This window comes from Prionailurus viverrinus, chromosome B4 (genome assembly GCF_022837055.1).
Source record: "Prionailurus viverrinus isolate Anna chromosome B4, UM_Priviv_1.0, whole genome shotgun sequence".
NCBI lineage: Eukaryota > Metazoa > Chordata > Mammalia > Carnivora > Felidae > Prionailurus > Prionailurus viverrinus.
The window spans coordinates 72,298,521-72,322,000 of record NC_062567.1 but is presented as its reverse complement, the minus strand read 5'-3'; the positions used below and the strand labels follow the sequence as shown (position 1 = coordinate 72,322,000).

The following is a 23,480-nucleotide window of genomic DNA, read 5'->3' as shown; positions in this document are numbered from 1 at the left end:
TTCAGCCATTAATTGCTCATAGTGCTCAATTTGGCTTTTCCTTTAGTTTTCTCTTCTTGGAATTTTCCCTGGCCCAAAAGTCCCCATTTCTGTTCCAAGAAATCATATCCCTGATACCTGTATCTCTGTGAGCATTCAGACATCCTGGGTAAGGAGAAGTTCCAGACAGAGCCAGTGGCCCAAAATCCCAGGACCACCCAATTCCTGTCTGGGTTCCCAAGTTCCCCCAGGAGAAAGCATAGTTTCCAAACCAGGAAAGACTTACTCATAAGCAAACTTCTGTAGTGCTGCAAAGTAGGGAAAACATGGTAATGGGACTCAGAGAGTCTTGGGAGTGAGTCCCAATTTTACTACTTTGTAAGGTCTATGACTGAGTATGTCACTTAATCTTTCTGACCCACAGAAATGGGGTCAGTAATACCTATGTTACAAGATTTTATAAGGATTAAATGAGATCAAAAGCATATACAGACCTTGTTATGGTGCCTGGCGTAAATTATGCATTAAATAAATAATAGTTATTATCTTATAAGTAAAGTTTAAGTAAGGGAGGTTGGGATGGAGAATGTGTAAAGGAGGGAAAAAAGGAAGGGAATTAAGATTTTTCTCCATGGGGTACAATATAAAATACAAGTTGTAAGTTAGTGTATCCCAGCAGGAGAGGGAGAACATCTGGGGAGAACAAAAGATGAAAAAGTCTTAGAAATAGGTTGGGAGGGACTGGGAGCCAGGTATCCCTTTGAATTAGTGTTTTATTTTTGGGCAAACAGCTGGTAGTACAATTACTGGATCACCTTGTACTTCTCTTTTTAACTTTTTGAGAAACCACCATACCATTTTCCACAGTGGCTGCACCAGTTTGTATTCCCACTAACAGTGCAAGAGTGTTCCCCTTTCTCCACCTTCTTGCCAACACCTCTTGTTTCCTATGTTGTTAATGTTAGCCATTCTGACAGGTGTGAGGTGGTGTCTCATTGTGGTTTTGATTTGTATTTCCCTGAGGGGGATCTGTGATGTTACACATCTTTTCATGTGTCTGTTGGCCATCTGTATGTCTTCTTTGGAGAAACATCTATTCATGCCTTCTGCCCAATTTTTAATTTGGGTGTTGAGTTGTATAAGTTCTTTGTAGATTTATCAGATATGTCATTTGCAATTATCCTCTGCCATTCCATAGATTGCCTTTTTATTTTGTTGTTTCCTTCGCTGTGTAGATGCTTTTTATTTTGAAGAAGTGCCAATAGTTTATTTTTGCTTTTTGTTTCCCGCACCTCAGGAGACATATCTAGAAAGAAGTTGCTACAGTCAGTGTTAAAGAGGTTACTGCCTGTGTTCTCCTCTGGCATGTTGATGGTTTCAGGTCTCACTTTGAGGTATTTCATCCATTTTTAATTTATTTTTGTGTGTGGTGTAAGAGAGTGGTCCAGTTTCATTCTTTTGCATGTAGCTGTCCAGTTTTCCCAACACCATTTATTGAAAAGACAGTCTTTTTCCCATTGGATAGTCTTTCCTGCTTTGTCAAAGACCAATTGATCAGATACTTGTGGGTTCATTTCTGGGTTTTTTATTCTGTTCTATTGGTCTATGTGTCTATTTTTGTGTTAGTACCAAACTATTTTGATCACCACAGCTTTGTAATATAACTTGAAGTCTGGAATTGTGATGCCTGTGGCTTTGCTTTTCTTTTTCAAGGTTGCTTTGGCTATTCGGGGTCTTTTGTGGTTGCACACAAATTTTAGGATTGTTTGTTCTAGCTCTGTGAAAAATTCTGGGGGTGTTTTGATAGGGATTACATTAAATGTGTAAATTGCTTTGGGCAGCGTAGTTATAATGAGCACCAGGTGTTGTATGGAAGTGTTGAATCTCTATATTGTACACCTGAAACTATTATTATGTTGAATAACTGGAATTTAAATAAAAATTTTTAAAAAAAGAAAGTGTGACTTAGGTAGTTTTATAAAGATACATGCAACATAATTCCTCAAGATTTTATCATTGTTTCTCAGTTGCATAGATTTCATTTACTTCATAAACATTCCATAAATCATATTAAATACAACCACAAAATCCAAAAAATAAAAAATAAAAATAAAGGCTGCTCTATAAGTCTAGGTCTTGAAGTAAAGACTATGTAGTAAAAGAACCACAGCTATCTTAACAGACATGTAACATGATAAGTGAATTGTTATTGTTGGTAACCACTGAAATTTTGGGTCACTTATTATCACAGCATAATTGACCTAAGCTGACTGATACGTTAAACTTCCCCTTCTGTAGGTCCATTAGCCTCTCTTCATCTCTGAGCTGCCTTCACTCCTCCTTCATCCAGTATAGATCTTACTGTCAACAGTTAATATTTGTGAGCTCATTTCCATTTCTGGGCTTATAAACTATCTCTAAGCCTCTTTTCCTAGTCCAGAAACATCCTAGGTATCCAGTCTTCTGGGGGCCAAGGCAAAGCCTTCACCTGAGTCCACAAATGCCTTAACGCCTCTCATCCACATCTGAATGTAGTAGGTAAATTGTCCCTGGAGGCAATAGAGGAAACAGAAAGAGAGAGATTACAGTGGACCAACAAGTGAATGAGGAAGAGACTACAGTATAGAGTATACTCCTTCCCCCTCAAAAAAAATGTGGCTATAAAGAGAAGGAAAGACAAGGAAGTGGTTGGGAAATCCAGCAGCCTGGAGTCTGATATGCTTTCTTATATCCTCCAGTTAGTTAGCTTCTCTCTAGTCCCCTGTTACAGAGGAGTAACTTCTAGTGTGTAGAGGTACACCAAAGTTTTGGTTTCACCTTTTCTTGTGTCTATACTCACCACATGTTTCCTTTTCAGAATAGGTCCTTTCCTGCCACAGTACTGACCCTAGGAAAACCAGCTCCCTTGGAGGAGGAAGGGCTATTGATTCTGCCCCTACACTTTTAAATGGGAAAAACTTGAGCAACAATCAGTGCTGAGGACCAATAGAGAGCCATACAACAAAATTAGAAAAAGGAACATTTTCTCTGTGAAATAGGAGGCAAGAGCCTGAGCTGAAAGCTAGAGAAGCAAGGGTTGAGAAAGGAGTGTCTTCATAGGAGTAATGACCTTTTAAATTGTGTGGACCTGGCTGTGTGCGTGTGTGTGCATGTGCATATTCACATTAAAAATCGAAGCGCTACCAGAGACAAGACAGAAACTTTACAGAACCTCCTGAACCCCTTCTTCCTAATTAGTAAAGCAATTTGTGGCCAGGAGCTTTCTGCACTTGTATGCCCTCAGCCAGACCTCTTTTGGCAATAGCCATGTCAGTAGCCACTTTGTCCTAGGACCAGTGGCCCCTTTGGTTCAGGTTAATGCTGCCTCTCCCATGGGCAGTGAACAATTCTTGACTCTCTGGAGCCTCTCCTCCCCATTCCTCCCCAGGGCCCACCTGGCATAAGATCCGAGCGATTTAATGAAAGAAGAAATACAAGTCATACTAACTGGCCAGGAGCTCTCTTCAAGGATTAGGGAGTAAAAGGGGGAAAAAAAAGAAGAGAAAAATCCAAGTCATAAGAGAGCCACCTCCAGAAAGACCTTCACCAGAACACTTTGGCTCTTAACCACTGCCTGTCTGTATCTGTCTCTACTCATATAATTGGCTGGAAAACAAAGTCCGCTTTTCATGGGACCTGGCTCTCATCTCCAGCTGTTGGAGCCGCGTCTCCTTCCTGCAGCAGTGTCCTGTGGCAGGCAGCCTGGCTAGAAAACCAGAAGACACATCAGACCAAAAGCAGTCCTGCTCAGTATGGTTGGTGAGAGCCTTAGAGGCACATTGATATATGTAACTGGGAAAGATTTGTAGAGACCTCCGACCCAAGCCCCTCTAGTTTACACTGGACCCAGATTAGGGAAGTAACTTTCTCAAAATCAGACATTGCTACTTCTGGTCAGATAATAGTTGAGCTGGAAGATTAAGTCTTCTGCCGTTTGTCCATGTGGGGTCTTCCTATTGTTTCTTCTTTTTTTTTTTTTTAATTTTTTCTTTAACGTTTATTTATTTTTTGAGAGACAGAGAGAGACAGAGCATGAACGGGGGAGGGGCAGAGAGAGAGAGGGAGACACAGAATCGGAAACAGGCTCCAGGCTCTGAGCCATCAGCCCAGAGCCTGACGCGGGGCTCAAACTCAGGGACCGCGAGATGGTGACCTGGCTGAAGTCGGACGCTTAACCGACTGCGCCACCCAGGCGCCCCAGAGGCTTTTGTTTTAAATGGGAATGTGTTATTGGCCACAAAGCCAGATGAAGAGTAGGAAGATTTCCTGGGGCATTGAAAATGAAAAAGACGAACAGAGAGAGATTCGTAGTCCTTTTGGCAATGGAATCCCCAGTTCACTGGGTTTTAGAAAGTTTTTATTAATGAAACCCTTTGCTTCAATGAAATTCTACCACCAAATCAAGTATGACAAATAGATGTAAGAAGAGCTGAGGCAATTGAGATGGATGTGAGGGCCCAAAGACTCCTCTGACTCCTCACTCCCTCACCATTTTAGAGTGGTCCCTAAAGCACTACAGCAGAGTATATAAGGTTGCATTCAACACACTTTGAAAACACAGCCCTGGTAGTGTTCTGGAATCCTAGGTATGAGGGATTTCAAAAGGGCACCAGTCTTATGTACCCACATAGAACCAAACTACTGAGATGCCCAATGGTGTTGGGGAAGAGACCACAAAAGAATATTCTTTTTAGGAGTTCAGGTTCCTTTGCCCTGGGGCTTTTCTCTCACTTCAATCCAATTTTCCCTTTGCCTTTCTCTCTGGAGAAAACAAAGCTAGACTGAGAGTTTCCTGAAAGTCTCCAAGTCATTTCTTTATATAAAAAAAAGGGGGGGGGGAAGTAATCAATGGAAAAATAATTTTACGACATTAGAGAAACTGTTTACAAGAAAAAAATGCCCATAAACCTACTGCCCAATAGAGAAATTATTTCTATTTTCAATATTCTATGTCAATCTTTCTTCATACATACAAAAATTTGATTTTTGCACAGCATGTTATGAGCCCTCTGGTTTATAAAAGTATTTGTTTAATTTACCCAATTTTACAGATTAATAAGGTAAGGCTTAAGGAAACTGAGTAACTTTTACCAAATGATACCATTAGAATGTTTGAACTAAGACTCAAGGTTACTACTGTACTCTAAGACTAGTTCTCTTTCCACTTCAATAGCAGCTGACACAGAACTGTAGATACCACTGGCTAAGTATCAGAGCCAAGGAATATTAAAATACAATTTAAGTGAACTCCCTACTAGCAAAGTTCCTTGTGATGCCAAAACCACACAAAATTCAGCTTCTAATAATCAATTCAAAACCACAAGTGTGGTGCACTAGCATATCAGATGAGTTGGAACATCTGGTTTAGTCCCAACCTCAACATCACTTTGCTATGAGAACTTAGGCAATGCATTATCCTCATTTTTTTTTAAATTTTTTAATGTTTATTTATTATTGAGAGACAGAGAGAGACAGAGCATGAGCATGGTTGGGGTAGAGAAGAGGAGACACAGAATCAGAAGCAGGCTCTAGGCTCCAAGCTGTCAGCAGGGAGCCCAACACGGGGCTGGAACTCACAAACCACAAGATCATGACCTGAGCCGAAGTCAGATGCCCAACCCACTGAGCCACCCAGGCGCCCCATCCTTATTTGTAAAATGAAGGGTTTAAAGTCCACTATGACACCACCTTAGTTACTGTGAGTCTATGACCTTACTATTCTGAGAAGGAATCACTTGTGCATGGGCTTCCTAGCCCTTAACCATAAAAGGTTTTCTAGGCTTAGCCACTGGGGCTCTTTTCCCTTCTTTTGATTCCAGGATGTACCTGACTTACATGTGCGTGGTATTTTTATTTAAAAAAAGTCATGTAGGGTGAAGGTATAGAGATCATGACAAGATAGTGCTAGTAGTTAGAAAAGAAGGGCAAGTGAAGAGATTGTATCTGAGAAGACACTTCCTTATCCTGAGTTTCCTGTTTTGGTCTATAGGTAAGGAGATATATTGTCTGCGAGTAGAAAACTCCTGTTCGCTGAGAAAGACTCAGATCAATGTCTTATCAAGTGGAAAAATCATTCATTCCTTTTGAGGGACAGAATCTCTAAGCAACCATGAAAAATGTCAGTATGATTACTGAGTTTGTCCTCCTGGGATTATCCAGTGACCCCCAGATCCAGACCATGCTCTTCGTGCTGTTCCTGGGGATTTACCTCCTGACCCTGGTGGGGAATCTGGTGGTGATCCTGGTGATCAGGGTTGAACCCCGCCTCCACACACCCATGTACTTCTTCCTTGGACACCTATCCTTCCTGGATCTCAGTTTCTCCTCAGTCACTGTGCCCAAGATGCTACAGAACTTCTTATCTCAGAATAAAAGCATCTCAATGTGGGGATGCATCACTCAGAGCTTCTTTTTCACTCTCTCTGGGGGAACAGAAGCTTGTCTGCTCTCTGCCATGGCCTATGACCGCTATGCTGCTATCTGCCACCCTCTGGTCTACACCATGCTCATAAACAGACCTCTCTGTATTGTGATTGTGAGCATAGCGTGGGCAGTGGGATTTCTGATTTCCTTGCTGAATAGTCTCTTCATCCACAAGTTGTATTTCTGCGGGTCCAACATCATCCTCCACTTCAGCTGTGAGCTACCTCCTCTCTTTCCTCTGTCCTGTACCGATCCCATTGTCAATGAGATTCTTCTTGCGGTGTCCTGTGCATTTCTAGGGCTGCTGACGCTTCCCCTGATCCTCTTCTCTTACTCCAGAATCATTTCTGCCATTCTGAACATCCGCTCCTCTGAGGGCCAAGCCAAAGCCTTCTCCACCTGCTCCTCCCACCTCACCGTGGTGCTCTTGTTCTATGGGACGGCTCTATTCAGGTACATCAGCCCTGCCTCAGGCTCAGTGTTGGAGCGCGTGGTCTCCATTCAGTACAGTGTGATCACATCCTTGCTGAACCCCCTCATCTACAGCCTCAAGAACCAGGAGGTGAAGGCTGCTCTGCAGAGGATGCTGAAGCAACAAAAGTGTGCCTCATGGTACAATAAAAGCTGTGTGATTCTGCTCAGGAAATAGAAAAAAAATTATCTCTAAAGAAGAAAGATTTTTATGGGCATAGAGCACTTGGGGAAATTTCATTTCAATTAAATTCAAGTATTTGGGGGTGCCAAGGTGGCTCGGTTGGTTGAGGGTCTGACTCTTGATTTCAGCTCAGGTCGTGATCTCATGGTTCATGAGATGGATCCCCACATCAGGCTCCATACTGACAACGCAGAGCCTGCTTGGGAATCTCTCTGCCCATCCCCCATTTGTACTCCCTCTCAAAATAAATAAATAAAAACTTTAAAAAAAATTAGAAAATGATAAATGTGAGCTCACCCTATGTCCTTAAAAAAAATCAAGTATTTGTCTGGACTTCAAAGCAAATAAGCTATCACAAAAATGGAGGGTGGGGAAAAGAGTTTGATATATAGTCTCCTATCTAGCAGCCCTTTGCAAAAATAATCTGAGAGAGATCTTGGCTATATTGAGAAGATAGCAGGGCTGACACAGATAAAGTGTATTTGGAGCAGAGCAGGGTGTCTGGCCAAATTGATTATTTCTGGATGTGACTTTGAGGATGTTTCCAGATGAATTTGAATCAATGAACTGAGTAAAGATTACCCTCACCAATGCGGGGCATTGTTGAAGGCCCAACCTTCAACAATCGGTTGAGGGCCCAAATAGAACAAAACTGCAGTGGTAGGGAAAATTTGCATTCTCTGAGCCGGAACATCCATCTTCTCCTGACCTCAGACACTAGGGCTCCTTGTTCTTGGGCCTTCAGACTCAGATGGGAATTTATACTACTGACTCCCCTGGTTCTTAGGCTTTTGAGTTTGGATGGAATTACACCACTGGCTTTTCTGGGACTCCAGCTTGCAGACAGCAATCATGGGATTTCTCAGCCTCCATAATCATGCCAGTCAATCCCTCATAACAAATCTCTTTTCCTACACTTGTCTTAGCCAAAAGGCCAAGAAGCAATGTATATCTCTTTCTATTCCATTCTCTTCTGTTCTTTCTATTTTTCTGGAAAAGTGTGACCAATACAGCAAGGAAAAGTAAAAATAATAATTAATCAATTGTCAGATTGAATATCAGTATATTGTGCCTATTTTATTTTTCTTAAACTCTCTCACCTGAGGTCTCACATTTAAAAATACAGAATGTGCATTTGATCTAAATATATATTGTATACCAGTATATGGAGTGGAGAATAGACATGATCATTATAGAAACAAAATTAAAAGATTAACAAAGTACGCTTTGGATATACTTAATTAATAAACATAAATATATAACAGCAGCCTACTGAGAAAAATTAAAGAAGACCTAAATAAATGGAGAGCAATATACCATGCTTATGAATTGGTAGCCTGGTTATTGTAAAGATGCCAGTTGTTCCCAAATTGATTTATATATTCAGAGTAATGTCAGTCAAAAATCCAGAATACTTTTTTTTTAATTTAAAAAGTTGATTCTAAAATTTATGTTGGGATGAGCACTGGGTGTTGTATGGAAACCAATTTGACAATAAATTTTATATTAAAAAATAGATGCTGGTTCAACATTTGCAAATCAATCAATGTGATACATCACATTAATAAAAGAAAAGATAAAAACCATATGATCCTGTCAATCGATGCAGAAAAGGCCTTTGACAAAATTCAGCACCCTTTCTTAACAAAAACCCTCGAGAAAGTCAGGATAGAAGGAACATACTTAAACATCATAAAAGCCATTTATGAAAAGCCCACAGCTAACATCATCCTCAATGGGGAAAAACTGAGAGCTTTTTCCCTGAGATCAGGAACACGACAGGGATGTCCACTCTCACCACTGTTGTTTAACACAGTGTTGGAAGTTCTAGCATCAGCACTCAAACAACAAAAGGAAATCAAAGGCATCAAAATTGGCAAAGATGAAGTCAAGCTTTCACTTTTTGCAGATGACATGATATTATACATGGAAAATCTGATAGACTCCACCAGAAGTCTGCTAGAACTGGTACATGAATTTAGCAAAGTTGCTGGATACAAAATCAATGTACAGAAATCAGTTGCATTCTTATACACTAATAATGAAGCAACAGAAAGACAAATAAGAAACTGATCCCATTCACAATTGCACCAAGAAGCATAAGATACCTAGGAATAAATCTAACCAAAGATGTACAAGATCTGTATGCTGAAAACTATAGAAAGCTTATGAAGGAAATTGAAGAAGATATAAAGAAATGGAAAAACATTCCATGCTCATGGATTGGAAGAATAAATATTGTCAAAATGTCAATACTACCCAAAGCTATCTACACATTCAATGCAATCCCAATCAAAATTGCACCAGCATTCTTCTCGAAACTAGAACAAGCAATCCTAAAATTCATATGGAACCACAAAAGGCCCCGAATAGCCAAAGTAATTTTGAAGAAGAAGACCAAAGCAGGAGGTATCACAATCCCAGATTTTAGCCTCTCCTACAAAGCTGTCATCATCAAGACAGCATGGTATTGGCACAAAAACAGACACATAGACCAATGGCATAGAATAGAAACCCCAGAACTAGACCCACAAACGTATGGCCAACTAATCTTTGACAAAGCAGGAAAGAACATCCAATGGAAAAAAGACAGCCTCTTTAACAAATGGTGCTGGGAGAACTGGACAGCAACATGCAGAAGATTGAAACTAGACCACTTTCTCACACCATTCACAAAAATAAACTCAAAATGGATAAAGGACCTGAATGTGAGACAGGAAACCATCAAAACCCTAGAGGAGAAAGCAGGAAAAGACCTCTCTGACCTCAGCCGTAGCAATTTCTTACTTGACACATCCCCAAAGGCAAGGGAATTACAAGCAAAAATGAACTACTGGGACCTTATGAAAATAAAAAGCTTCTGCACAGCAAAGGAAACAACCAACAAAACTAAAAGGCAACCAACGGAATGGGAAAAGATATTTGCAAATGACATATCGGACAAAGGGCTAGTATCCAAAATCTATAAAGAGCTCACCAAACTCCACACCCGAAAAACAAATAACCCAGTGAAGAAATGGGCAGAAAACGTGAATAGACACTTCTCTAAAGAAGACATCCAGATGGCCAACAGGCACATGAAAAGATGCTCAACGTCGCTCCTCATCAGGGAAATACAAATCAAAACCACACTCAGATATCACCTCACGCCAGTCAGAGTGGCCAAAATGAACAAATCAGGAGACTATAGATGCTGGAGAGAATGTGGAGAAACGGGAACCTTCTTGCACTCTTGGTGGGAATGCAAATTGGTGCAGCCACTCTGGAAAACAGTGTGGAGGTTCCTCAAAAAATTAAAAATAGATCTACCCTATGACCCAGCAATAGCACTGCTAGGAATTTACCCAAGGGACACAGGAGTACTGATGCATAGGGGCACTTGTACCCCAATGTTTACAGTAGCACTCTCAACAATAGCCAAATTATGGAAAGAGCCTAAATGTCCATCAACTGATGAATGGATAAAGAAATTGTGGTTTATATACACAATGGAGTACTACATGGCAATGAGAAAGGATGAAATATGGCCCTTTGTAGCAACATGGATGGAACTGGAGAGTGTGATGCTAAGTGAAATAAGCCATACAGAGAAAGACAGATACCATATGGTTTCACTCTTATGTGGATCCTGAGAAACTTAACAGAGACCCATGGGGGAGGGGAAGGAAAAAAAAAAAGAGGTTAGAGTGGGAGAGAGCCAAAGCATAAGAGGCTCCTAAAAACTGAGAACAAACTGAGGGTTGATGGGGGGTGGGAGGGACGGGAGGGTGGGTGATGGGTATTGAGGAGGGCAACTTTTGGGATGAGCACTGGGTGTTGTATGGAAACCAATTTGACAATAAACTTCATATATTGAAAATAACAAAATAAAATGTATGAGAAAAAAATAAAAAAGAAAAAAAAGAAAAAATAGATAAATAAATAAATAAAAACTAAAAAAAGATAAAAAATAAAATAAAATTTATGTAGAAGCAAAATGGTCCAAAAAATGCCAAGCTACTCTTGAAGCTAAAAATAACAAGGTAGGGGCACTTGTGTGGTTGAGTCGGTTAAGCGTCTGACTTTGGCTCAGGTCATGATCTCGCGGTTTGTGGGTTGGAGCCCCACGTCTGGCCTTGTGCTGACAGCTAGACCCTGGAACCTGCTAAGGATTCTGTGTCTCCCTCTCTCTCTGCCCCTTCCCCTGCTCACTCTTTCTCTCTCTCTCTCTCAAAATAAATAAACATTAAAAAAAAGAGCAAGGTAAATGATCTTGTTTCACCAGACATCAAGATTTATTATAAAACTGTAACTTAGATTTTCTATTACTAACACAGAAACAAACAAATACACCAATGGACAAGGAAAGAGAACTCAGAAATGGGCCTGAAATACAGAAATGGATATTGAGATCATAAGACATATCAATTCATTCAGGATAGACTTTTCAGTCAGTAGGGCTGGGATGATTAGTTATCCATGTAGAAAATTAATGAAATTTTATCCTCACCCACCATATGTAAAAATCAATTCCCATTAGACTAAACTACTAAATGTGAAAGGCAAAACTATAAATCTTTTATAAAATAGTACAGGACAATGTATTGATAATAGAGAAGGATTTTGAAAAACAAGATATGAAAAGCACTAAGTATAAAAAGTTGATAAATACAATTATATTAAAATTATGAACTTTATCAAAACTCCCTTAGGAATGAAAAGACAAGCCACAAAGTGGGAAAAATATTTGCCACACATATAAATACCAAAAATCCTAATATCCTACATTATAAAAAGAAAAAAAATCATTCTGATAGAAAAATGAGCAAAAAGAACAGGAACTTGACAGAAGAGGAAGTCTAAATCTTTAATTTTGTCAGCCTTAATAGTAGTCATGCAAATTAAAGCCACAATGAAAAGTACCATTAAACAGGTATCAGAATGGGAAAAAATTAAGGAGTCCAATAAAATGAAGTATTGGCAATAATGTGGAACAATGAGGACTCTCATTTTAGGAAAAGTTTCAGTGACCCATTATATGGTAAAGTTAATTCAGCCCAGAATTCCACTAGGTATTTATCCTAGAGAAACTCATACTCATTGCGCCAAAATAAATGTACAAGAATGTTCATAGTAGCACTGTTTGTAATAACCAAAATCAGAAAATAACTCAAATGGCCATGTATAATAGAAATAGATAAATTTTGATATATCCATACTGTGAAGTGAATATAATCAATGAAAATTAACAAACTATAGTCACATGGAATAGCATGAATGAATCTTGATTATAATATTGAACGAAATTATATGTAATACATTTTTCTATTCATATAAAATTCAAGTAAAGGCAAACAGGACTATTTTATTTAGAGATGCATTATAAATGGTAATACCATAAAGTAAGCAAGGAAATCAGTAAGAATGTTAGGGCAGCTTGGGTTATCATAAGAGGGGAAGGAACAAGGTTCATATAATGGAGTGGTATACATTCCCAGTGCTGATAATCTTTAAAAAAATGTTAATTTTTTTCTTATAGTGTTCACATAGATCTTTGCTTTATAATTATTTGTTAAACTATACATATATGTTACATGTACTTAAATCTTAAAAAATCTTATATAGTGTTTGTATAGATCTTCACTTTGTAATTATTTGCTAAACTATACATATATGTTACATGTACTATTCAGGATGTATGGCATATTTCAAAATTCCTTAAAAACTGTAAACATCAAAATAAATGGTGAAATACTGAAGTAATTACTATTAAAATCAGAAATTGGGCAGAGATGCCTGTTTTCTCCACTATTTCCTAATATTGTTTTGAAGATTATAACTAAGGTAATAAGACATGATGATGAAATACTTAGAATGATCGTAGAAAACCAGTTACTTATTCTTATATGCAGATAATGTGATTATATTCATAGATAATTCAATAGGGTGGGGTGAAAAGTATGAGAAGTAATAAGAGAAACTAAGTTGGCAACACACAAAATAAATACAAAAAAAAATAGCCTTTTACTATCCTGTCAGTAACCAATTTGAACTGGAAATGGAAAAAAAAATCATTCATTCACATTAGCAACAAAATCACAAAATAACTTGTAATAAACTTAACCAAAAAAAAAGTACAAGGGCACCTGGGTGGCTCCGTCGGTTAAGTGGCCAACTTTGGCTCAGGTCATTATCTCGCAGTTCGTGAGTTCAAGCCCTGCATCGGGCTCTGTCTGATAGCTCAGAGCCTGGAGCCCACTTCTGATTTCTGTGTCCTCCTCTCTCTGCCCCTCCCCTGCTTGTGCTCTGTCTCTCTCTCTAAAATAAATAATAAAATGTTAGAAAAAAAAAAGGTACAGAATTTGTATGAATAAAACTATACTGAGTGACATGAAACAAGCTCTGAATAAATGGAAAGACATACCACATGGCTGTCCTCAGCAAAATATTAATAATTAATAATAATAATAATAATAGAATATATTTGAAGGAAATTGAGCGTCTCAAGAAATCAAAGAGAAAGCTGAAGATCCAAACTTCGGGTAGGTCAGGAGTTAGAGTACCTGTGGAGATCTAAGTCATGGAAATTAATGAATAATCTCTTCAGATTGTCCCCCTATTGGACAACCATAACCTTTAATAATGAAAATGCCTGAGTGAAAGGGTCCAACTGGCCTAGATTAAGTCACCTTGTGCTTGAGAAAGGACATATAACGCCATTTTCCTATCTAACCCAACTTTTTAACCTGCCCTTTAAAAGGATCTACAACTCAGCAGTCACAAAAAAGACAACAGCACTCCTGTTTTAGTGAGCATGTGGTTGGCTCAATATATAAACTTGGTTTGGCACCTGAGTCACAAGGTCAGACGGATATGTCCATAAATTATTAAAGCACAGTCTTATGGTGTATAAGTACTTTTCCTTAGCTTTAAGGCTCATTTCTACATCATTGCTTTGATTCTTATTGGCAATATATATTGACCTATTTTTCTCAGCCTGCCTGGGTAGTCACTTTTCTTGAAGTGATCCTGATGGAAGCCTCCTTGAGTGGCCAGGACAGGCCACCTTCACCTTTCACTGTATCCTGACTTTGAGCTCTGAACCATTCTGAAGGTTCTCTTGGCCTTTCCCCTACTCTCCAGGATTAGGCTTCCTTAGCAGGCCACCCTCCTCACTTCCTACTGGTGCATTTGTTGTGTTAGTGAAGGTCCTACTACTTGCATGGGCTCAGCAATCTTTGAACTCTCGTTGGCACAAAGGCAGTCAATGAGCCAAACTCTGCAGCCTTCTTCTTGACCAAATTCAAGATCCCTTCTCTGTCTTGAGACTCATGTGCCTCTAAATGGTATGGTCTGATGACAGAGTTAGCCTTCCCAGCCCAGGTATGACCAAATGTGATGCACCCTATTGCAGCCCAAACTGTGATTTTTTTGCTTCACCTCTGACCTTTTTCTTTTCTCTAATACCCTGCATCCCTAAGCCATGTGTTCAAATTTGGATTCTTATATCTCCTTTTACCTGATACAGGCTTAAAAGTTCTTTTGTATTTTTCTAGAAATGAAAATACCATTTTCTGGTGAAGCAAACGTGAAAAATCAAGCTTGGGTGATTGATTGTGATTGTGATTGTGATCTACTCTTCCACAAACTATTGCCTTGTATCCAAAGTTTTTGCTAAACAGAGATGAGGTCTGGAAAATTAAGACCTTAACCCATGGACCTTTGGAGCCCTATGAGGGTTAGAAGGCATTAATAGATGAAGAACTTGAACTGAACTGGGCAGCTAGACAGGCTATACAGGTTGAGTCAGCCCTGGCTACCAATTTTGCTACATAATCACCATATACCATTGAAAAGTGAAGTTAAAAGGTTTCATATAGTATGGGTCAGTTCTAATAGAATTTGGGCCTTGGAATTGGTGAGTTAACTAGATGGTGACTTTGTGAAAGTTATTGAACCCATGTGATCCTATATTCTTATGTGTAAAATTAACTTAATAAAGGATAATTTTATTTTTGCTTTCATTCTCTCAACAGTTTTATGTTAAACATCTGCCATTTACAGATGGGAAAACTGAGGCTCAGAGGGGTTATTTAATAGCTTATTCCTACAGAGCAGAACTAGGACTAGGTATTTTGATCTCAATACCTGTGTTTATCCTGACTTCACCACACTTTCATTTCCAAGGCCCTGATCATCCCAAAGCACCCATTGCTTAGATAGAATTCTGGATGATCTTTTTATTTAAAAAATACATCTTCCTATTGTTATTTTGGTGATATTGTAATAAATAAAATTTGGGGGTAGTTGAAAACAAGAAAGAGAAGGAAGGAATGAAGGGAGGAAGAAAAAGGAAAAACGGAAAGGAGGAAGGAAGGAAGGTGAGGGTGTGGGGAAGGAGGGAGGGAAGGAGGAAGGAAGGAAAGAACTGCTGAAACGCCCAGAGTCTAAGAGACCCCCAAAACGAACCACCAGAGTCCAGAGTCAAAGCTAAGCAGCAAGGGTCATTTATTGCAGGTTCGAACCTGGACCTCTGCGCCCCCGTTGCCGGTGACGCCAAGAGGCCCTGAGAGAGGTTTTTACACCCCTTTTATAGACAGGTACAAACAAGTCATGGGGAAATCAGGAATTTTCCACAGTTACAGAGCTGCGATTGGTTGGTGTTTAAAGTTGGACACTTAACAGTATTCGATTGGTTCCTGCCTTTAGGTCAGACCACAACCGGGGGTACGGGTATGATAATGATTGATCAGGAATACATGGATGTGCCAAGCAACAATGATTGATCAGGAGTACACGGATGTGCCAAGTAACAATGGTTGATCAAGAATATACGGATGTGCCAGGCAATAATGATTGATCAGGAATACATGGGCATGCCAAGCAATTGTACAGAAGCGGAACAAGCTGGTTAAGCTTGGTTAGGTTTCAGTTTCCCATAACTTAAGCTTTTAAGTTTCAATTTTCTCAGGCCTCTCACTGCCCCTAGAAGAGTAGGTATTATATTTCCCATATTTAAAGAAAATAAATGTTATAAAATAGTATTAATTAACAATATGATAAAATATATTTGAAATTCATATTTTATATTTGTTTTTCATCCCAATTATCAGTACTTATTTTATTAAAAAAACATTTAATGTCTAATGTTTTGGACCAAGAACAGGGAATAAGGAGCAAGATGATTGACATAGACCTTAGGGAGATTTCCACTTTCAAGGATCTTCATTCAACATTCAGTGGGCCTGATGTATTAAGTATTCAATACTCAGTGCTTGGTTCCTGGGATAAAGGTTGGGTTGGTTAATATAGTTACTCCCATAAATATTTTACCATCTGCCTAATTTTGTGTCTCCAAAGTTGGTTCCTTCTGAGTGCTCTAAGAGAATTGTTCTAGGCCTCCTCCCATCTTCAGTAGCCTTGGACCTTCCTTAGACCCTGTCTTCCCATTGCATCCCTCTAATTCTCTGTCCTCACATGGCATTCTCCCTGTGTCTTCATATTATAATCTTCCTTCTATCCATGTCTGGCTCTGTGTCCAAATTGCCCCTTTTCCTAAGGATACCAGTCATATTAGGTTAGGGACCACCCTAATTATTAACTTGATTGCCTCTGTAAAGACCTTATTTCCAAATAAGATTGTATTCTGAAGTGCAGGATATTAAGACTTCAACATATCTTTTTTTGAGAGACACAATTGCAATTCCACCCATAACACCTTCTATCTTTCCTTTTTTTCCTGTAAAGTTTGACAAATTAGTTGCAAACCAAGTGACTGTCCTCCAGTTCATTCTGATCAATATGATTTTTCATATTGCCACTATGCTATGATGAAAACTCATTTTTTTCTTTTATTATACATTTAAGAAATGCCTGGAAAAGTAAATTCAAGTAGAGGTTATACAAGGATGAAGAAAAATAGAGTATTCCTAGAAATAAAAGTATCAGCTTTGTAAAATATGAAAAAATGAAGACAAGATATTACAAAGAGTTAAGTTGTATCTGCTCTAAGGAAAGTGCTCCAGATGGTGAGATTCCAAAACCATCATCCATGGGCTGCTGGATTGCCATATTGACTGTCATCATATTCTACTCAGTTTTGCTTCTTTTTTGGGGGGTGGGAGGGGGCAGAGCGCAAGCAAGGGAAAGGCAGAGAGAGAGAAAGGGACAGAGGATCCAGAGCAAGCTCTGTACTGACAGCATAGAGCCCAATGTGGGTCTCAAACTCATGAACCATGAGATCACAGCCTGAGCCAAAGTTGGACACTCAACTGACTGAGCCACTCAGGTGTCCCTACACAGTCTTGCTTCTGACCAGAGAGTTCATTTTCCAGAAAAAAATTATGAGCAATGTGCTCATGCCAATGGAGTTTATTGGTTTTACCATATTCTCCATAACCCTGACGCTGCCATTATAAAATGGAAGAATGGCCTTTTGAAATCTCATTTATCATGGCAGCTGAGTGACAACACTTTGTGGGATTGAAGCAGTGTCCTACTGTAGCAGTTCTCAATTATTTGGTATCAGAATCCCTGTTACACAATACACAAAAATAAACTCAAAATGGATGAAAGACCTAAATGTGAGACAGGAAAACATCAAAACCCTACAGGAGAAAGCAGGCAACAGCCTCTTTGACCTCAGCTGCAGCAATTTCTTGCTGACACATCCCCAAAGGCAAGGGAATTGAAAGCAAAATGAACTATTGGGACCTCATCAAGATAAAAAGCTTCTGCACTGCAATGGAAACAATCAACAAAACTTAAAGGCAACTGATGGAATGAGAAAAGATAGTTGCAAATGACATATCAGATAGAGGGTTAATATCCAAAATCTATAAAGAACTTCCCAAACTCAACCCCCAAAGAACAAAAAATCCAGTGAAGAAATGGGCAGAAGACATGAATACACACTTTTCCAATGAAGACATCCAGATGGCCAATAGACACATGAAAAGATGCTCAACGTCACTCATCATCAGGGAAATATAAATCAAAGCCACACTGAGATACCACCTCACACTGGTATGAGTGGCTAAAATGAACAAGTCAAGCAACAACAGATGCTGGTGAGGATGTGGAGAAATGGGAACCCTCTTTCCCTGTTGGTGGGAATGCAAACTGGTGCAGCCTCTCTGGAAAACAGAGTGGAGGTTCGTCAAAAATAGAACTACCCTATGACCCAGCAATAGCATTACTAGGAATTTATCCAAAGGATACAGGAGTACTGATTCATAGGGGCACATTTACCCCAATGTTTATAGCAGTGCTTTCAACATAGCCGAATTATGGAGAGAGTCTAAATGTCCACCAACTGATGAATGGATAAAGAAGATATGGTTTGAATATACAATGGAATACTACTTGGCAATGAGAAAGAATGAAATCATGCCATTTGCAGCAATGTGAATGGAACTGGAAGGAATTATGCTGAGTGAAATAAATCAGAGAAAGATACCATATGTTTTCACTCATATGTGGATCTTGAGAAATTGAACAGAAAACCATGGAGGAAGGGAAGGGGAAAAAAATAGTTACAGAGAGGGAGGGAGGCAAACCATAAGAGATTCTTAAATACAGAGAACAAACTGAGGGCTAATGGGGGGAGGGGGGGAGAGGAAAATGGGTGATGGGCATTGAGGAGGGCATTTGTTGGGATGAGTACTAGGTGTTGTATGTAAGCGATGAACCACGGGGATCTACCCCAAAAACCAAGAGCACACTTTACACACTGTATGTTAGCCAATTTGACAATAAATTATATTTTTAAAAAAAGAATCCCTGTTATATTCTTAAAACTTATTGAAGACTCCAAAGGTATCTTTTTAACGTGGGTTATACCTATTGATATTTACTGTTTTATAAATTAAAACTGAGAGGGGCAGCTGGATGGCTCAGTCAGTTCAGGGTCCAACTCTTGATTTTGGTTCAGGTCATGATCTCACCATAATGAGATGGAGCCCTGAGTTGGGCTCCATGTTGGGCGTAGAGCCTGCTTAAGATTCTCTCTCTCTCCCTCTGCCCCTCCCCCACTCACACTCTCAAAAAATTTTAATTAAAACTGAGAATTTAAAAAAATGTTTTTCAATTCACCTAAAAATAACAATAATAAATCCATTATGTGTTAACATAAGTAGCATTTGTTAATGTTTTATTTTTATTTATTTTGAGAGAGAGAGAGAGAGAGAGAGCAAGCACAAGCAGAGGAGGGGCAGAGAGAGAGAAGGAGAGAGAATCCCAAGCAGGCTCCATGCTGTCAGTGCAGAGCCCGACTCAGAGCCTGATCTCATCAACCATGAGATCATGACCTGAACCAAAATCGAGAATCGGAGGCTTAACCAACTGAGCCACCGAGGTGCCCCAACATAAGTATCATTGTCACTAAAATAATTATATTTTCTGAAACAAAAAAATGAGAAGAGTAGCATTGTTATACATTTTTGCAAATCTTTTTAATGTCTGACTTAATGAAGATAGCTGAACCTGTTTTTTCTGAAGTATATGAAGAATATCCTGCCTCAGACAGATACATTATTGAAAAGGGAGGAACATTTTCAGATCTGAAACTATATCAATGATTGTTTCATACTCTGTTAAAATACATTGGTCTATATTGCATTTTGAGTAGAACTTTCATCCAGGCATGATTTTTAAAATACCATGCATTGGTCATATGAGAAATACTGGTTCCCTGATGTTCCAAATATGTATTATACAGATGTTCCAAATATTAACTTAGTTACTTAGATAATATAAAAAATCACATCCAAAAATATCATCACCAATCTCAGAATGTTACCACTAGCAACAAATAATGTCAGTTTTATTTTTCTCTGTCATGCTTATTTATGTTGATTTTAAGAAAAAGTCTGGCAAATATTTTTTTAAATTTAAATTTTAGTTAACATACAGTGCAATATTGGTTTCAGGAGTAGAATTCAGTGATTCATCACTTACATACAACATCCAGTGCTCATCACAACAAGTGCGCCCTTCTTAATAACCATCACCCATCTAGCCAATCCCCCATCCACTTTCCTCCATCAACCTTCCGTTTACTCTTGTGGTTTGTTTCCCTCTCTCATTTTCCCCCCAATTCCCATATGTTCATCTGTTTTGTTTCTTAGACTCTACATATGAGTTAAATCATATGGTATTTGTCTTTCTCTGATTGACTTATTTCACTAGCGTAATACATTCTAGCTCCATCCATGTTATTGCAAATGGTAAGATTGCATTCTTTTTGATGGCAGAGTAACATTTCATTGTATATATGTGCCACATTTTCTTTATCCATTCATCAGTCAATGGACTTTTGGGCTCTCTCCATAGTTTGACTATTGTTTATAATGCTACCATAAATGTCAGGGTGCATGTACCCCTTTGAATCTGTATTTTTGTATCTTTTGGGTAAATACCAAGTAGTGCAATTGCTAGATCATAGGGTAGTTCTATTTTTACCTTTATGAGGAACCTCCATGATGTTCTCCAGAGTGGGTGCACCAGTTTGCATTACCACCAACAGTGCAAAAGGGTTCCCCTTTCTCCTCATCCTTGCCAACACCTGTTGTTTCTTGTGTTGTTAATTTTAGCCATTTCTGACAGGTGTGAGGTGGTATCTCATTGTGGTTTTGATTTGTATTTCCTGATGATGAATGATGTTGAGCATTTTTTCATATGTCTGTTAGCCATCTGGATGTCTTCTTTGTAACAGTGTCTATTCATCTCTTCTGACCTTTTTTTAACTGGTTTATTTGTTTTTTGGGTGTGGAGCTTGATAATTTCTTTATAGATTTTGAATACTAACCCTTTATCAGATATGCAAATATCTTCTCCCATTCCGTACATTGCCTTTTAGTTTTGTTGATTGTTTCCTTTGCTGTGCAGAAGCTTTCTATCTTGATGAAGTCCCAATAGTTCATTTTTGCTTTTGTTTCTCTTGCCTTCTGCAATGTGTTTAGTAGGAAGTTGCTGCAACTGAGGTCAAAGAGGTTGCTGCCTGTGTTCTCCTCTAAGATTTTAATAGTTTCCTATCTCAATTTAGGTCTTTCATCCATTTTGAATACATTCTCTCAAGTAAAAGTGCTATTCTATTTTTTTCAAAAAGTAATTACTTCAGTTCACAACTGAAATAAATGTACAGATGCTTTATCTTAAGACAACCATCCTGCTTTGTTTTTCAGCACAAGAGATTTATGCATACTTCCCATTTTGTTACACAGAAAAGTAAAAAGATGTATACTCAAGTGTCAAGATTTAATAAAATTAACATTTTTTATTGTTTCACAAAAATGTTCTCAGTGTTGCAAAGCTATTCTCCTATGTTTTCTTCTAAAGACACTAAGGAACAATTTGGAGATAACATATCTTAATAATAGTGAATCTTTCAATCCATGAACATAGTGTATCTCTCCATGTTTTTAAACTTCTTCAACTTCTCTCTGCAGTGTTTTCTGGTTTTCAGTGTACAAATCTTACACATCTTTTGTTAAACTTATCTCTGAGTATATCATATTTTAAATATCATAAATTGAATTGCTTTACTTTTATTTTCCCACTGTTTGTTGCTTATTTATAAAAATATAATTGATTTCTGTATTTACCTTTTATCATGTGACCTTCTTGAATTCACTTATAGTCTAGTAACTTCTTTGTAGATTCCTCTAAATTTTCTATGTACATGACAAGGTTACTTTTCTTTTCTAAACTATGTGGATTTTATTTTTTATTTTTGCCCTTTTTTGCACTTATTAGGGCCTCCAGTACAATGTTGAAAAGAAACAGTGAGAGCAGACACCCTTGTCTTGTTTCCAATATTAAAAAAAATTTTTTTAGTATTAGGATAATTATAGCCTCCTTAAATGAGTGAGGAATTGTCCCCTTCTCTCTTTTCTTTGTAGGTATTTTTCTTTGTAGGATTAGTATACTTTTGTTTAAGTTTGATCAGATTCACCAGTAAAACTATGTGGACCTTGAAATTCCTTCTGATTTATGATTACAAATCTAATTTCTTTAGTTGATATATTTAGATTTTTATATTTTCTTATAATTTGATAATTCTTTCAAAGAACTTGTCCAGTTCATCTAATTGTCAAAGTCATTGGCATAAAATTGTTCATAACAGTCTTTTATTAGCTTTTATTAACTTTTGAGTCTATGAAGAATCTGTAGTGATGTACTTTTTTTATTCCTGATATTGGTAACTCATTTTTTCTTTTTGTCTAGTGGAGGTTTATTAACTTTATTTATTTTTTTAAAAAGTCTTTGCGACAACTTTTGCAATTTGGCATTATCTAATAAAGATGAATATTCACATGTTCAGCAATTCTAATCCTAGGGTAACTGTTGAACAAGTACACCAGAAGTAATTTACAAGGTGCTCACAGTAGCTTTGTTCAAGGAGGCAAAAAAAAAAAAAGTAAATAATTCATTTTCATGTACAAGGAAAAAAAATAAATGTAGTGCCTATGCATGCACAATCATAAAAATGAAAAGTGGGATACATAGTGTATTCATTTTCTATTGTTGCATAAAAAATTACCGCAAATTTAGTAGCCAAAAACAACACAAATTTATTATCTCACAGTTTCTGTGGGTCAGAAGTCCAGGCATGGATCACTTTGGTACTCTGCTCAGGGTCTCATCAGGCTAAAATCAAACTGCGAGCCATGCTATGATCTCACCTGAGACTCAGTGGTCTACTTCCAAGATCACATGGTTGTTAGAATCCAATTTCTTGTGGCTGTAGGGCTGAGGTCCCCACTTGCTTGCTAACTGACAGCCAGGGAATACTCTTAGCTCCTATGGGCTGCCTTCAGTTCCTAGCCACATGGCCCCCTCACAGTATGGCAGCTTTCTGACTTTAGGAAGTGCCCACTCCTATGGGCTCACCCCCTTAGATCAGGGATACTCAAGATGATCTCCATTTTGATTAATTCAAAGCCAAATGGTCAGTAGATAATCATGGAAATGAAATTCTGTTGCCATGCACAGAACAAGAAGTTCTCAGACACCAGACTGAGCGGGCGTGCAGGACTGCCTCTGCGAAAGAGCAGTAAAAGCAGGAGACTGCACATAGCCTTTATTTCATATTTTATCAGATATAAGTATCCAAGAGTATCAAAGTATGGAAAGAGAACACAAAGGATTTTCAGACATACATCTAGTGACAACGTGAAGGCATGCAGGGAGTATGTGCAGTTCCAAGGAGTGTCAGGAAATTGCAGTGGGTTCTGTTTCTTAACTGTCCTTGGGGGGGATCATGGGGCTTTGTATCTCATAATGCTAGCACGTTCAACAGCCTGAGACCAGAACATTGCTGACGTTTCAGCTATTGCCCCATTCACCCTCCGGGGCTTACAATACATTCTCTAGAAATAACTCCATAAAAATTCTACCATATTCA

At 38.4% G+C, this 23,480-nt stretch overlaps 1 protein-coding gene across 1 annotated transcript; it reads left to right on the top strand.

Annotated features, from left to right (window-relative positions):
* The first annotated feature begins 6,127 nt into the window (after positions 1-6,127).
* Positions 6,128-7,090, top strand: LOC125169662 (olfactory receptor 8S1-like). The gene has a single exon (XM_047865239.1). It carries the CDS (start codon positions 6,128-6,130, stop codon positions 7,088-7,090), a length of 963 nt encoding a protein of 320 aa, XP_047721195.1.
* The last annotated feature ends 16,390 nt before the right edge of the window (positions 7,091-23,480 follow it).